This window comes from Somniosus microcephalus, chromosome 16, assembly GCF_052327205.1.
Source record: "Somniosus microcephalus isolate GS21.2 chromosome 16, FLI_Smic_1.0, whole genome shotgun sequence".
NCBI classification, from domain to species: Eukaryota; Metazoa; Chordata; class Chondrichthyes; order Squaliformes; family Somniosidae; genus Somniosus; species Somniosus microcephalus.
The window spans coordinates 32,317,844-32,334,628 of NC_141002.1; the positions used below are offsets into that span (position 1 = coordinate 32,317,844).

General features: G+C 41.5%; 1 protein-coding gene across 3 annotated transcripts in view; it reads left to right on the forward strand.

Annotated features, from left to right (window-relative positions):
* Positions 1-16,785, forward strand: part of iqub (IQ motif and ubiquitin domain containing) — a 65,458-nt gene that overhangs the window by 16,157 nt on the left and 32,516 nt on the right. For all 3 annotated transcript variants that reach the window (XM_086008768.1, XM_086008767.1, XM_086008766.1), the window contains exons 6-12: positions 3,308-3,451; positions 5,575-5,721; positions 6,872-6,982; positions 11,861-11,989; positions 12,424-12,558; positions 13,960-14,127; positions 15,940-16,118. In XM_086008768.1, the coding sequence (XP_085864894.1) occupies positions 3,308-3,451; positions 5,575-5,721; positions 6,872-6,982; positions 11,861-11,989; positions 12,424-12,558; positions 13,960-14,127; positions 15,940-16,118 (1,013 nt within the window). The remainder of the gene's footprint in view (positions 1-3,307; positions 3,452-5,574; positions 5,722-6,871; positions 6,983-11,860; positions 11,990-12,423; positions 12,559-13,959; positions 14,128-15,939; positions 16,119-16,785) is intronic.

Genomic DNA, 16,785 nt, shown 5'->3' on the forward strand with positions numbered 1-16,785 from the left:
CAGCCACTGAGTTGCTGCTATACCAGATTATTTTCCTCCCAGCTGAACAAGCTCCCAGCAGGAAGCCTAATTCAGCCCAGGACCTCGTGTTGAATAGTTAATTTGGCCAACACTTTAAGATTCGAGTCAGTCAACCATTCTTAATTAACGTGAATGCACTGCTTTCATAGCCCGAGTACCAAGACAAGAAAGTTTCCCCTAAGGACTGTGCACCTGCCAAGATACAAATAAATAAACTACACTAAAAAGTTTATTGTACTCGAGAGTATTAAAAAAAAGTGTCTGAATTCTGAAAAGCATTTTGATGGATTCTAACAGAACATTTGCAGAAGCTGCCAGCAAAATTTCTTTGCTGGCTTTGTGTTACTCATGCCTAACCTCATAGTTATTGGCCAGATGTGACTGGAGATTAAAATCAGTCACTGACATTAATTGTTGAAAAATACATAAATATTGTGGAATGTAGATGAGCACAAACCAAAAAAAATGGAATTATTCAATTTTACAAGTTATCTTTCAAATTACTGAATCTCATGAGTGAGAGTTGTGAGCCATTATTTATGTAATGAATGCAGTCTACTACATCAATGTTGTGAAACTTTGTGGTGGGTTATTGTATAACATTTTAGTTTTCTTTTTATTTGCACCATTCCCTGACTTTGAAGACAATCCACTTTCATTTCTCTGTTGTTCTGTGACTTTGCAAGAATTACCCGGAAGAATTGCTAGGAGAACATGCCTGGTGTTGAGTATCGCCAAGCCCACACAATAATGTGTGACATTGGATCAAGTCCCCCAGCACCACCAAGGTGCCTGGTTTGCCACAGTTACTTTTTAATTTTATTCCAGCATTATACCTGAAAACATGTTTTTCCTGTCTTGTCCTTTTGTTTTGCCACTAACCCTCGTGGCGGGATGTGACGATGGTGTTTCTCGAGGATCTGTACTGGGGCCTCAGCTATTCACCATTAATATTAAAAACTTAGATGAAGGAATAGAAAGTTGTATATTCAAGTTTGCAAATTATACTAAGTTAGGAGGCGCAATAAATTGTGTAGATGGGCGCAGGAAGTTACAAAGGGACGTAGACAGACTAAGTGAGCTGGCAAAACTATGGCAGATGGAGCTCGATGTGGGGATCCACTTTGGATCTGAGAAAGGCAAATTAGAATATTTTCTTAATGGTGAGATACCAGGCGCTGTGGAGAAATAAAGGGATTCAGGCGTTCATGCACACAAATCACAAAGCAAGTGTGCAGGTACATAAAGTAATCAAAAGGACTAATGGAATGTTGGGGTTTATCGCGAGGTTGGAATTCAAAGGTGAGAAAGTGATGGTTCAGTTGTACAGTGCCTTGGCCAGGCCCCTTTTTGAGTAGTGTGTTCAGTTTTGGGCATTGGAGGGGGTGCAGCACAGAGACACCAAAATGATACTGGGGCTTAAAGTGTTAAATTATGAGCCATGGTGTGGAGATGCCGGTGTTGGACTGGGGTGGACAAATGTAAGAAGTCACACAACGCCAGGTTATAGTCCAACAGTTTTATTTGAAATCACAAGCTTTCGGAGCGCTGCTCCTTCGTCAGGTGAAGTGGAGAGATGCCTATAGTCACAGATTATGTAGTCGGAGAATAATGCCAGATTACCTGTAATCATCTGGCATTATTCTCTGACTATATAATCTGTGTCTATAGGCATCTCTCCACTTCACCTGACGAAGGAGCAGCGCTCCGAAAGCTTGTGATTTCAAATAAAACTGTTGGACTATAACCTGGTGTTGTGTGACTTCTTACATTTAAATTATGAGGACAGGTTACATAAACTTGCTTTGTATTCCCTTGAGTTTAGAATGTTAAAGGGTGTAAATCAAGGTTTTTTAAATGATAAAGGGATTCATTAGGGTAGGTACAGAGAAACTATTTCCTCTGGTGGGGGAATCCAGAACAAGGGAGCATAATAAAATTAGAGCTAGGCTGTTTAGGAGTAAATTCAGGAAGCACTTTTTCACACAAAGGGTAGTGGAAATCTGGAACTCTCTTTCCCCCAAAAGGTTGTGCCTGCTGAGATCGAGGGCTTTTTGTTAAATAAGGCTATCAAGGGATATGGAGCAAAGGCAGGTAAATAGAATTCAGAGACAGACCAGCCATGATCTAATTGAATGACCGGACAACCTTGAGGGGCTGAATGACCTACTCCTGTTTCTACATTCCTAATATGTTGGATCAGAAAATGAAAGTTTCAGATTCAGATTAGATTTATTTGCCATATGTAACCAGTACAATGGAATGCTTGTTCCCCGTAGGGACGCGTCAGCTATACATACAGCGCCGCGTTCAGAGTCAATACAATGGCTTCCTGTGGCAGTGGGAGTACGATGTCCCTCAGCCGCGCCGTCCTCCTCTTCACAGCGGCCGCCTCCTCACTGTTGCCGGCTCCACGTGTGGTGGCCTGCTTCTCCCGCTATGGCCACCATGCCTGGCTCCCCTCCTCCCATCCGGACTGCGAGTTACCCGAAATGGAGCTGCCAGCTGACATGCTGCAGCGTGTCATGAGTCTGCTGCTGCTGCTCGTTGCGCTGCGCTCCTCTGCCCGACTCGCCGAACACATCGTCAGGATGTGAATGCTCCAATGCGGCCTCTTCTTCACTGTCGCCGGCTCCATGGCCTGGGGCCTACTTCTCTCTCTTCATGGGTCGGCCTCTGGCCTAAACTACTGAATGGATAGAATTTGATGCATACTTACCACCATAATAGTGTTGAACTAATTTTATTAGTTTTTAAATTATTAGTAGAGTTTTATTAATAAGTGTACTCAACTGGTGTCCCCATACCACAGCACGTTTCTGTTGTGGAAATTCTTGATGGTTTGCTGATTTATGTTTCCCCTCATGTTTTAGTCATTTCACTTAAGCCATGCACCATTCTCCTGCGTGTTATCAGGTGTTTACCCGTGTCGCCATGAAACCATCCCCCAAGTAGTGTGCAAGAATAGCACAAATTAATTCACCACTTGATTTTCCTTCCTTCCCTGTAAAAAAAAGCACCTGGTCTGAAATCAGCTACTACCGCTGTAGCCCAAATGAGATCAAAAACTCTGGATGCAGAAGTGTGGGGAAAAAGATTTGCAGCACAGTGACACCCATTAATCTGTGGTGTCACAACACATCAGTTTGCTATGGATATCTAGGTTCATTAAAATCTACTTTATTCAAACAGCAATGTATCCTGTCAATTTATTTTTAATTAATTTTTTCACTTGACTTTTCTCTTTTTCTGTTGAACTCTCCTGAACCAATGAATGCGAATAAAGATACGTCAACAGAAGGACTTACAATTATAGACTGCAGCAAAACTGGTGTGGGAGAAGGCACTATAGGTTTGGACTGTTCTAAATTTACAACCGAAAGCCCTATACCAATTGTCTCTGATGATGCAGCAAATGAGAAGCCAGAAGGTAACGCGCAATTTTATTTAGTAGCAAAGTACGTTGGAGTTGTTCGGTTTTACTATAGTTCAAATTATTAGCAGAGATTTGTAAGCAAGGATTGTGAGCTTGTGTCTGCAGTGAGAACCATATATTCAGTCATTACTGTGCAACTACTTCATGATTTGTTCCACACATAAAATAGTGATTTTTGTTTCCTTTTTTTCAATTATTCCACCCCATTCTCCTCCGCGTATGCTATTTTGCCAGAAAGTAGATTGGCTCAGGTGGGATATAAAGATTTTTATTGCACTTTTCTCAGAGCAGATTGTTTTCAGTGACTTGGCCAACATTCCTCCCTCAACCTACACCAGCAAATAGAAGCAGATTAACTGGATCATTCATTTCATTACTACTTGTGGGAACTTGCTGTATGCATAACAGCTGAACTGTTTGCCTACATCAGTACATTACAGTGTAATTCATTATATCTGAAGCATTTTGAAATGTTTCTAAGAGACACAATAAGGTGTTTATTTCTGTTCCCAAGTCTCTGCCCATGTGATTGTGCAAGTGCCCACTAAATCATAATCATAATCAACTTTATTGTCATTGTTAGTGCACAAGTGCAGTACAACGAAATGTAGGCTTGCGGCTCCCGAGCGTGTACATTTAGATTAAGACATTTAAACATTCAACATTCATTTGGCTTGTAATACATTAACATAAACATAATAAAGTGCATTGGCAGATGTGCAGGCTTTAGAGTTTATTTGTGGAGTTCAGTAGGATGACAGCCCTGGGAAAGAAGCTGTTCCTAAATCTGGTCATTCGGGTGCGAATGCATCTGTAGCGTCTCCCAGATGGCAGGGGGGCGAACAGACTGTGGCTGGGGTGGGTAGGGTCTTTGATGATGGATTCATGAGGGCTCTTTAGGGGCTTAGCTAACAATTTCCATTTTCACCCTCTAGGGAATAAATGCTTGGACATGCTCTGTTTAACTGGCCCTTCCCCCTTTGCTCAAAATATGCTGAACCCTAGAGTGGTAATGTGTGGATATTGAAGCTTTGGAGAAAATGTAGAGGCGAATGACCAGAAGCCTTGGGGCTCTTACTTATGTGGATTGGGTTCAAGGGTTAGGCCTATTTACTTTGTATAAACACAAGGTTAGAGCAGATATTTTAAAATGCTAAAGGGACTGGACTTGGTCTATTTTGGTTATTTGAGATGAATAAGGGTGGTAGGATTTGAAGGTGTACACTGTTGTCTGCATGGGTCAGGCTTGATGGAGCCTGATGGTCTGTACTCGCCCTTTTTGTATATTTATTCATCTGTGAACCCATTTGATAGCGTGAACACACTACACCCCTGGATTGCCTTGGTTTGCTGTAGTTGTCCATATTACTCAAATTAATTACATCAGCAACTATGGGCTTTGCCTTCCTTTTGTTAGTTCTTAAAACCATATTATTTTCTCACCTACTACTTTACCCTGTAGTGTCCAGTAACTGGACCTTCTCTAACTTGCGAAGAATTGAGAGAGCAACTCGAAGCACAGATGGTTGCTATCGAGGCAGTGCATGTTAAAGTAGAACCACACACAGCGCCTTGGCACACCCAGATTGCAGTTTTTCAAAAATGAATGTCAGGCCTGCTTTACTCAAACTGTTTGGATGTGCTCAATTTTGAAGGACTGACCACAGCGTGTTTCTGTTGTGGAATTTCTTGATGGTTTGCTGATTTATGTTTCCCCTCATGTTTTAGTCATTCCACTGAAGCCATGCACCATTCTCTTGTCAGGTGTCTACCCATGTCACCATGCAACCACCCCCCAAGTGATGTGCAAGACTGGCACAAAGTAATTCGCTTGTTGATATTCCCTCCTTCCCTGTAAAGAAGCACCTGATCTGAAACCTACCACTGTAGCCCAAATGAGGTCAAAAACTCAGTGGATGCAGAAGTGTGGGGGAAAACTATTTGCAGCACAGTGTATTAGCCCATTTATCCATAATGTCACAACACATCAGTTTGCTATGGATATCCAGGTTCATAAAAATCAACTGTATTCAACCAGCATTGTATCCCGTCAACATTTATTTTTAATTAACGTTTTCACTTGACCTCTTTTCTGTTGCACTCTCCTGAACGAGTAGATACGACAGCAGAAGGACTTAAAATTTTAGACGGTAGCAAAGGTGCTGCGGAAGAAGGCGCTTTAAGTTTGGACACTACTAAATATACTACAACAGAAGGCAGTATACCAGTTGTCTCTGATGATCCATCAAATGAGAAGCCAGAAGGTAATGTGCAATTTTACTTAGAAGCAAAGTGCTTTTGAGTTGTTGGGTTTTACTACAGTTCAAATCATTAGTAGAGATTTGTAAGCAAGGGTTGTGAGCTTGTGCCTGCAGTGAGCACTATAGTCATTACTGTACAACTTCGTCATTTTTTCCCTCACATAAAATAAAACAGTGATTTGTGTTTCATTTTTTTCAATTATTCCTTTCCATCCCCTCAGCATATGCTATTTTGCCAAAATGGAGATTGGTTCAGGTGGACTTTAAAGATTCCACGGCACCTTTCTAAGAACAGTGAGTTTTCTCATTGTATTGGCCAACATCCCTCTCTCGACCTACACCACCAAATAAAAAACACAGATTAACTGGTCATTCATTTCAATGCTATTTAAGTGATATTACTGTGTGCAAAATAGCTGAAATATTTGCTTACATCAGTACATTACATAATTAATTGTATCGGAATTGTTTTGAAATGTTTCTGAGACACGATAGGTGATTCTTTCTGTTCCCCAAACTTCGCCCATGTGATTGTGCAAGTGCCCACTAGAGGATTCATGAGGGCTCTTTAGGGGCTCAGCTGTCAATATTCATTTTCACCCTGTAGGGGATAAATTCTTGGACTCTGCTCTGTGTAACTGGCCCCTTCCCCCTTTGCTCAAAATATTCTAATGGTGTACTTCGAATGTTAATGTGTGGATATTGAAGCTTTGGAGATGGTGCAGAGGTTAAAGATCAGAATGATGCCTAACCTTGGGTCTCTTATGAGAAAGGGCTTCAAGGGTTAGGTCTATTTACTTTAGAGAAACCCAGGCTTAGAGCAGATGTGATTGAAGTTTTTAAAATGCTGAAGGGATTGGACTTGCTGTAGTTAGGTTATTTGAGATGAATATGGATGGTAGGACTAGAAGGTGGGCATTGTTGTCTGGATGGGTCAGGCTTGATGGGCCCTGATGGTCTTTACTTGCCCTTTTTGTATATTTATATATCTGTGAATCCATTTGTGAGCATGAACACACTCCACCCCTGGATTGCCTTGGTTTGCTGTATTTGTCCATGTTACTCAAATTAGTTACATCAGCAACTATGGACTTTGCCTTTTTGTTAGTTTTTATTAAAGCCATATTGTTTTCTTACCTACTACTTTACCCAGTAACTTGCGAAGAATTGAGAGAGAAACTAGAAGCACAGGTGCTTGCTATCGAGGCAGTGCATGGTAAAATTGAACCAGCAACAACCGAATCACCAGTTTCCAAAACAAAAGGTAAAGCTGATGGCTGAAAGGCTTGAATTATATACAATGTTTAAAATTGCACCTCCCAGACGGTGTGGTATACAAAAAATATATTTAAAAGTTAGGAGCACACTTATCAAGGTGACTTTGCTCCTGACACCAGTAAACCTCTTCCTTACTAGCAGCTAGATACGAGGGACCTGGAAGACTGCATTGACTCTGATGGCAACCTCCCTTCATGCAGCTTTTACTTACATTTTTTACTGGAGGGCGACGTTCAGCTCCAATGTCGGCAGGAGATGCAACACCAACCTTTGCAGCAGCGTCTCCAACTCTACAATACCAAAGGCACTCGTGTTGGCCATGCAGAGAAGATTTACAAGGATGATACCAGAAATGCGAGGCTATACATATCAGGAAAGGATGAACAGGCTGGGTCTCTTTTCTCTTGAAAAACGGCTAAGTGGTGACCTAATAGAGGTCTTTAAAATTATGAAAAATGTTGATAGGGTGGATACAGAGAGAATGTTTCCACTTGTGGAGAAGAGCATAACTAGAGGCCATCAATATAAGATAGTCACCAAGAAATCCAATAGGGAATTCAGAAGAAACTTCTTTACCCAAAGAGTGATGAGAATGTGGAACTCGCTACCACAGGGAGTGGTTGAAGCAAATAGTATAGATGCATTTAAGGGGAGGCTAGACCAGCATATGAGGGAGAAGGGAATAGAGGGTTATGCTGATAGATTTAGATGAGGAAAGACGGGAGGAGGCTCGTGCGAAGCATAAACGCCGGCATGGACTGGTTGGTCTGAATGGCCTGTTTCTGTGCCATATATCCTATGTAATCCTATCTAATGAATTTATAGCTCATTTATAATGCTGCCAAAAAGAGTAGTAAGCCTGAGATTGGGAGGATTTTAGAATTCAACAAAGGAGGACCAAGAAATTGATAAAGAAAGGGAAAATAGAATGAAAGTAAACTAGCGAGAGACATAAAAACAGACTGTAAAAGCTTCTATAGGTATGTAAAAAGGAAAAGATCAGTGAAAGTAAATGGGTCCCTTACAGGCTGATACAGGAGAAATTATAATGGGGAATAAGGAAATGGCAGAGAAATGAAACAAATACTTTGGGCTAGATTTTGCCAGCCCCGAGGAGGCGGGTATGGAGGCGGGACTGCCGGTAAATTTGCAGAAAGTGAGGGCGGCTGGCAAACCCGTCCCCATCCCGCCTCTGTGCCCTTTCGCCAGGAGGCGGGAAGCCGTCCTGACCCGGGTTCCGTCTCCTCGAGGCGGGAAAGGGATTAAATCTTTTTAACTGCCTGTTGACAGGCAGAAAAAAAGATTAGTGCCATTTTACCTTTTCAAGTGCAGGCTTCCCAACCTCTGAGAACCCCACCGGGGTGGGGGGGTCGGAGGGGTCTGAAAGTGAGATGTAGAGGTGCAAGTGTGGAGTGGTAAGTATGTGAGGTGAGTGTAAAGTGTTATAAAATGTTCACTTACCTTTATTTCTGCCTACAGCCGCTCTGGATCCGGAGTCCTGACATCCTCATTGTAGATTTCACAGACTGGCTGTTGGATCCTCCGAACCAACAGTCATCTGATTTCTACAAAGTCAAAAGGTTTGATGAGTCCTGAACACAAGGACTCATCAAACTACACAGAATGTCAGTGTTTGACAGCTTCACAGAGCTGTCAAACGCTGACATTTCTTCTTTCAAGAAATCTTGACAGATGGCACGTCAGACATTGACGTGCTCTGTCAGTGACTTCCCCCAAATTGGCCTGCTGAGCCCGCAGGGCGGGCTTACAAAGGTCAGTCAGGGAAAAATCCCGCTGGTTGGCCAGAAGATGATGGAGGCGGGACCGAGACCCAGCAAGCAGCAGTTCCACTTCCATTCAGAAAATCCAGCCCATAGTGTCTGTCTTCACGGAAGAAGACGCAAAGAACTTGCTGGAAATAGTGGACAACCAAGTGAGAATGAGGAACTGAAAGATATTAGTATTAGTAAAAAAGTTGTACTGGAGAAATTAATGGGACTGAAAGCCAATAAATCCCATGGACCTGATGGCCTACATCCTAGGGTTTTGAAAGAGGTGGCTATAGAGATAGTGGATGCATTGCTTGTCATTTTCCAAAATTCCATGAGGTAAAAATTGGGTAGTGCCCCCTTTCGCTACTTTCACCAGGGCACTAATTTTAGCATCCCGAAAAAGTTAGCACCCCCGTGGCCAATTTTCCCAGGTAGCGCCCCGAGAGGGAGGAGGCGGCCAGAAACACAAATGACTGCCTGCCACCTCCCCTTTAACTAGCGCCGCCCCGGCCGCAGGTAGGCCCCCCTGACCCCAGTGGACATAGCTATTATTAAGGACGTGGTAACAGGACACTTAAAAAATGATAGGATTGGACAGAGTCAACATGGCTTTATGAAAGGGAAATCATGTTTGACAAATCTGTTAGAATATTTTGAGGTTGTAACTAGCAGAATAGATAAGGGGCAACCAGTGGATGTGGTGTATTTGGATTTTCAGAAGGCATTCGATAAGGTGCCACACGAGGTTATTAAACAAAAGTAGGGCTCATGGGATTGGTGGTAATATACTAGCATGGATTGAGGATTGGCTAACGGTCAGAAAACAGAGAGTAGGAATAAATGGGTCATTTTCAGTTTGGCAGGCTGTAACTAGTGGGGTACCGCAAGGATCAGTGCTTGGGCCTCGGCTATTCACTATCTACATCAATGATTTGGAGGGGGTACCAAATGTATCAAGTTTGCTGATGTTATAAAGCTGGGTGGGAATGTAAGTTGTGAGGAGGATGCAGGGGATATAGACAGGCTAAGTGAGTGAGCAAGAGCATGGCAAATGGAATATAATGTGGAGAAATGTGAAGTTATCCTCTTTGGTAGGAAAAATAGAAAAGCAGAGTTTTTTAAATGGCGAAAGATTGGGAAATACTGATGTTCAGAGGGACCCGAGTGTCCTTGTACACAAATCACTGAAAGTTAACATGCAGGTACAGCAAGCAATTAAGAAATCAAATGGTATGTTGGCCTTTATTACAAGAGGATTTGAGTATAAGAGTAAAGACGTCTTACTGCAATTATATAGGGCCCTGGTGAGACCACACCTGGAGTATTGTGCACAGTTTTGATGATCTTACCTAAGGAAGGATATACGTGCCATAGAAGGAGTGCAACGAAGGTTCACCAGGCTGGTTCCTGGGATGGGGGGTGGGGGGGATTGTCCTAATGAGAACAGATTGAGTAGACTAAGCCTATATTCTCTAGAGTTTAGAAGAATGAGAGGTGATCTCATTGAAACATACAACATTCTTACAGGACTTGACAAGGTAGATGCAGGGCGGATGTTTCCCCTGGCTGGGGAGTCTAGAATCAGGGGTCACAGTCTCAGAATAAGGGGTTGGCCATTTAGGACTGAGATGAGGAGAAATTTCTTCACTCAGAGGCTGGTGAATCTTTGGAATTCTCCAACCCAGAGGGCTGTGGAGGCTCAGTCGTTGAGTATATTCAAGACCGAGATCGATAGATTTTTGAATATTAAGGGAATCGAGGGATATGGGGATAGTGCGGGAAGGTGGAGATGAGGTAGAAGATCAGCCATGAACTTATTGAATGGCGGAGCAGGCTCGAAGGGCCAAATGGCCTACTCCTGCTCCTATTTCTTATGTTCTTAAGAGCAAAATACTACTGAAGTGGTCTGTTTTAGTGGCCATGTTTCAAATTATTTTTAGAACTGGCCATCGCACGCCGTTTTCTGGTGAATGTAGTAGGTAGATGACCTGTTCCCAAGTCTACTCTACATTCAGATGGTTGCCAGTGTCTGACAGCAGAGCCATGAAACAAATTGTTTATTATTCATTTCTCCAGATGGCTCATGGGTGTAAACCTGCTTCTTCCCGCTCCACACACAGCATCTTGGCACACCCAGGTTGCAGTTTTTCAAAAATGAATGTCAGTCCTGCTTTATGCAAACTGCGTTTGAAGTGATTCATTTTGTTACAGATTGCAAATTGCCACATTAATTAGAAATCACCAAAACTATAGTTCTGGAGGGAACTTTTAATCTGAGCCTCTTGAGTCTCAGGACATGGCTGTTCAAAGCACTGACGAGTGGAGTTTGTGTAGATGAACATTAACTATAATGAACTATTAACTAGTATTAGTATTACATTTCAGCACTTATCAGTGATTGGTTGCTCCCAATCAAGTGAAAGGTTAATTGGTTTTTTAACATTGAGGAGGCAAAAATATGCTGCCTTGATGGGTGTGCAAGCTCATTCAATGAGCAGTTGAGCTTTACAAATCAGGTCCAAGTTTTACTCCCCGGGTCTTCACTGAATTAGTTTATCTCAGACAGGACAATTGGCCTGAGCGTCTTTGGTTAAGAATGGGGAAAATCACGAAGGGTTCCTGCTTCTGTTGGGATTTCCAGTGATCACTGTGTGAGCATCAGGTGAGGGCAGGATCAGGCACAGCTGTGATCTCTCCCATAGTTGAATAGAACACTGAAACTTTCAATCAAGACTCATGTTTCAGTAATGGTGACCGGTGCTCACAGAACCATACCTCAGCAAGGAGTCAACAATAGCTAATAAGAATCTTTCAAAAAAAAAATAGGAGAAAATTGGCAAGAAAGAGGCAAATATAATGAAAATCTGATGTTTTATGTTAATTTCATTCAATTAGAAATTGAAAGGAGACATGTATGAATTAATCATTGAAAAAAACACACACAATGCAGAAAGCTCGACTAATCTCCAGACATACGGACTTATGGGATATGAATGAAAGGAGCCCGTCTCGCTATATCGCGCCAGCTGTGGATTTCTTCATATCTTTTAAATTTTACATTACCTTTTCATTTTCTCCCTGTTGCTGTTTAGCTCCTGAATGTTTGCATTGTCCAACTCCTCCAACTGCTGCTGACAGAGATTTAAAAAGATCAGTATTGCAATCATATCCTGCACTACCAAAGACTCCATCACCAGACATTGCAAGTAGTACAGCCACAGGTAATGACTGCCAAAGGGTTGAACTTATACTGAATTACCAGAAAAATATTACTGAATGTGGTCCAATTTGTGTTTTACATTATTAACTGATTTGACAGCAAGAGTTGTAATTTTATTTCTGTATTTTAACCAGTATAATGTATGGCTGTTGGGTGGTATATAATCGTTTCAATTTGCCAAAATTTAAAATTTACATAATGCCACTGAATATTCATAAATCAGTTGTACTTCTGTACACAGCAAGCTAATTAAGCAATGGTCAAAACTGTACAGATGCTGTCGCTTTGCTGCTGACTGTAAATCCCAGGCCATTAAGTACTAGCTTATAATAGTGTTAATTTTTTTGATTTTAAACCATTCAAATGTATATTTTATAGAACACTAAAAATAATTTTTTAGGCGTGCTAACTAATTTATTGTATTTTTTAATTTAGTTAAAGTTGCCCTACTTCCTTCTGGTGATGTTATGACGGTGGCACTCCCCATCTGCCTTACAGCAGGGAAGCTAAAAGCACGATTTGGAAAAGAATTGAAATTGCCGGCGCACGTGCTGCAAATAACGTGTGACAGTAAGCCTGAACCAATAAAAAAAAATTGCTGTGAAAAAAGCATGATGAGAGTGTTCACTGAATTGCTGCAAAATGTATTGTAGATCATAAAATGTTCCAGCATCGAAATCGTCCATTTGGCCCATTAGTTCTGTGCCAGATTTTTTAATCAATATGAGCCACCGAGTCTAATCCCACTCCTGCTTGCTCCCCAAATACTCTTACTATTACACTATTACAAACAACTTCCCTTTTGAAAGTACTTGGGACTCTGTTGAAACAACAGTTTGTGACCGGGAATTCCACATTCTGACCACCTTCTATGTAAAGATTTTTTTTCTAACGTTCCGTTTAATTCTTTTTGTGATTGCCTTAAATTTGTGCCCTCTCAGTTACGGTCTCATTGGCAGGTTAACCTTTCATTTTCTTGATGCCCTTTATCAGGTCAATTGCCAAACCTTTTGAGCATCAGCGAAGAAAGCCCTAACTGCTTAAGTGTACATACCTAACTATAAACACTCATCCCTGGCAAGATGCTAATAAATGTGTCACCTTTTCCCCCCACTTTTGTATCCTTCCTATAAGGTGTCAATAGTTCTGACTGAAGAAATACAAATCAAATCAAGTCAATTGAGCTTGATGTAAAATTCCAAGTGCCCACAAAAAATCCGCAATCTTTTTGGTGGATTTGGAGTGCAATCGGAACGAGGTTTTCTTTTTGGAGTGGTACCCATTTATACCGGGTCTCTATCCTGTACCAGGAGTACTGGGGCTTTGTAACATAGGTGTGCGGTTCTTGCATCCACTACTTTTCAGCTTGAAGACATAGATGCAAGCAGAATTGGCGCGATGGCAACCTCTGCCAGCCCTGCCTCCAATGCCACCAATGTTTTATGTGTTTGAAAGTTCTGATAATGACCTGTTAACTCTCTTACTTTGAATGACCCAAATTATTGTGCTGGAAGCCAGAAGGCAGAAGTGTATATTCTTTTTAGTGCTGCTTGTGCCTAGCAGAGAGAGGGGAACAATCACCTTATTAGCTGAAGTTTGAATCTGAGAAACCAAAGCAGTATTTAGTAAGCCTTAATATTATGATATCAAAACAGAAAATGCTGGAGAAACTCAGCATGTCAGGCAGCATCTGTGAAGAGAGAAACAGAGTTAAAGTTTCAGGTCGATACTATGATGTTTGGAGATAATAACATACCAGAATTGCAATTAAAACAATATTTTTTTCAAATTGTTATGAAGAATTAGATTTTACATTTTTTTATCATATTATGAATGCTGTGCTATCTTCCTGTTAAATGAATGTATCATAGAAATAGTTTTTGAACCTCAGCCCAGTACATATTCCTAAGGCTTGAGCATCTAATGAAAATTTGGGTGTTGATGAACTAACATTCTTCTCTTATGTTTTAGGCAGGATGGCTAAGGATTCTGAAACACTGGTAGATTTAGGAGTCAGACCACATGGCGCCATCCAACTTGAACTGGTATCTACTGACCCTGAAAAATACCCAATCAAACTAATCAGACCACAGCAGGAGTCTGCCACATCTGATGTGATAACTGTCAAAGTTCAAAAAGGTAGCGCAGAAGCAGCATCCCCATGAATATGAGAGAATTCAACAAATCTATTCAGATTTGTATAAGAATGCTTATCTTAAAATGAAGTTACTGTTCTCATTCTGCAGCTAGGCTGCGTTTTAAGAACAATGGCTGATCACATTTTTCATGTAATATCCTCATTAAGGATTTGAAAATGGTGATCACCACCTGTTGGCTCCATTGCCGTTCAAGGTGAGTGGACAGCTTGTCCCATGTTGTCAGCTCAGGAGTATCTGACCAGGTGCAAGAAAAATGGATGGTAACGGAAGTCCCAGAGCCATAGTTGTCCACGCACATTGGCCTGGAATTTGCGGCTGGCCCTGAAGAAAGCTGCCCACAGCGATCTCGCGACCTCTGTGGCGAGAAGTTTGCCCTTTCCGACGTTCCAGTGATTTCAACGCAGTGTAGTGAGAATTTCCTAGTGCAATCTGCTGTGACGTCAACAAGCTGTTGAAGCAGCCAATCACATTGCAGAATTCTCACAGACCAGGAACCAGGAAATGAGAAGCTGCTTTTATCCAGACTTTTTATAAATGTTACAGCGAGCGAAACAAAGATTGGGGCTCTCGCATAGGGATAAGGTAGAACCCGAAATATCATGAACAAACTTAAAACAAAGTTTCTTAAATTGTAATTTTTATCATAATGGAGAAATTTGACACCCAACAAAATTAAAGAGTTTTTCGGGGCCATAACTTTTCTTTAGCAGTCAATACGCTGATAAAACCCGAGTTGCACCTAATCCAGCAAGGCCCAACATTTAATGGGGTATTCAACAGCGATATTACCGTGGAAAAGCCAAGTTTTCGTCCGTTTCACCGATTTCATGGATTACACTGACTGCCGGCTATCGGGGTGCCACAGCCAGTGTCGGAACAGTGAACGACTGACCGCAACTTCAGGATTTCCACATTTAAATGCGTGTGCGCTAAATCCTGAAGTTGCGGTCAGTTTCAAGGTCGTAAATTTTGACTTTTCAAAGTCTCACTATAGATATCTTAAACTCCCTGAGCAGCTGTGCTCGTGCCCTAACGTGCTGCACCGAGGAGTGGCGGGACATGGGCTCACACCTGCAATTTTTCACTCAATAAACCTCCGGTCTCAGCTGAGCCATCAGCGCAGTTTTCTCTTTTACTAGAGACGGGAAGCATGGTAAAGGAAAAATCAAAGGGTGGGGTTCGCTCATCTACGTGAGCAGCACAGGCAAGAAGCCTGGGAGAAGGTCAATAACTGTAAAGGTAGTATTTGATTGATATAATTAATTGAATACAAAATATTTTTATAGAACTGAGATAGTGCTGTTCCAGATTATAAAATATGAACATTGTGGGGCCACTTATGTGGCCGGGTATGCTGCTAGGCAATTGGGAGGGTGGTATAGTCAAGTGACAAAAGCCTTATTTGGATGAGCTAACTCCTTGATTTCTTCCCCCCCCCCCCCCCCCCCCCATACAAGACAGCACTTTATCCATCTTGTAAGTTATTCCTAAAGTGCAGCGCATTACTGATAGCAGCATGTGGCCATAAGCCCCTGCCCCCATACCCACAGACTTAATGAACAGCAAAGGGTTCCACTCCATTAATTCAGCTGGTGTACAATTGTTTTCTTTATTACAGTGAGGTATTTAAAACATGAAATGTAAGATGCCATTTATACATTCAATAAGTCTAGTATGCAAATTTCATTAAACCAAATTATTGTGGAAAAACAGACTGGCTAAAATGGTTTGCTTACAAACAAATGGATATTCTGAAAATGTTGTTTTTCCTAACAACACTGATTTCTTGTAGATGACCAGACATGCTGCTCTGTGGTGGTGGAGATTGAAAGACTTCCCTATCAGAAGCCTTTTTTGGGTGGCTACAAACACAGACACACGGGAACAGAATTCCATCATGCAGGAACACAGACCCCATCAAAAAAGAGAATAAATTGTTGTTGTGTGGAGAAGTTCTGCAGGGAGACACAGGTAGAATGAAACACTTTGGTTGTGTAATTTGTTCGATTTTTTTAAGAATAACTTTTTAAAAGGTTTAATCTGCTGCTTTGTATTGTAAGGACTTTATTTATTACTTTTATGAAAAATTCAGCATCCTTTTCAAAAAGTCTTTTCCTCTCAGGAATAACATGCAACTTCACTGCTAATTTCACCACATCTATTTTGAATAGTGGCAGGAGCTGTAAATCAAGTAGTGAGGACACTTGTGTTAATTTTCCTTTCCCCAGATGGAATGCTGTCTTCCCATCCAATACTCCACTGAAAAGCCCAGCCAATAAACTGTAAAGAGAACTTTTTGCCCTACTGAGGCAGGTAAAGTGACGGGAAGCTCTGTTATTTTGCTTTGTTTCTCTTTAAAGCAAACCCAATTGGCGCTGAAGTTAGAAATATCTCAAAAGTAGAACCAGATTGGGGTGAACTACTTGTGGTTTTAGGTGAAGCATTATAGGGCCTGTGTAAGGCCAATGTTTTTCACCACTAACAAGGTTCTTGCAAGAGAAGTATCAAAATCTTTCTAGGTCCATCTAAAATGGGTGGATCTGCTAAGTCACTTTGTGGCCTTTCAAAGCTCCTTGTATTTGAAAGGTGTTTTGGTTTCTGCTTCGAGTTGACCTTGTACTTATTTTGTGTTAAACTG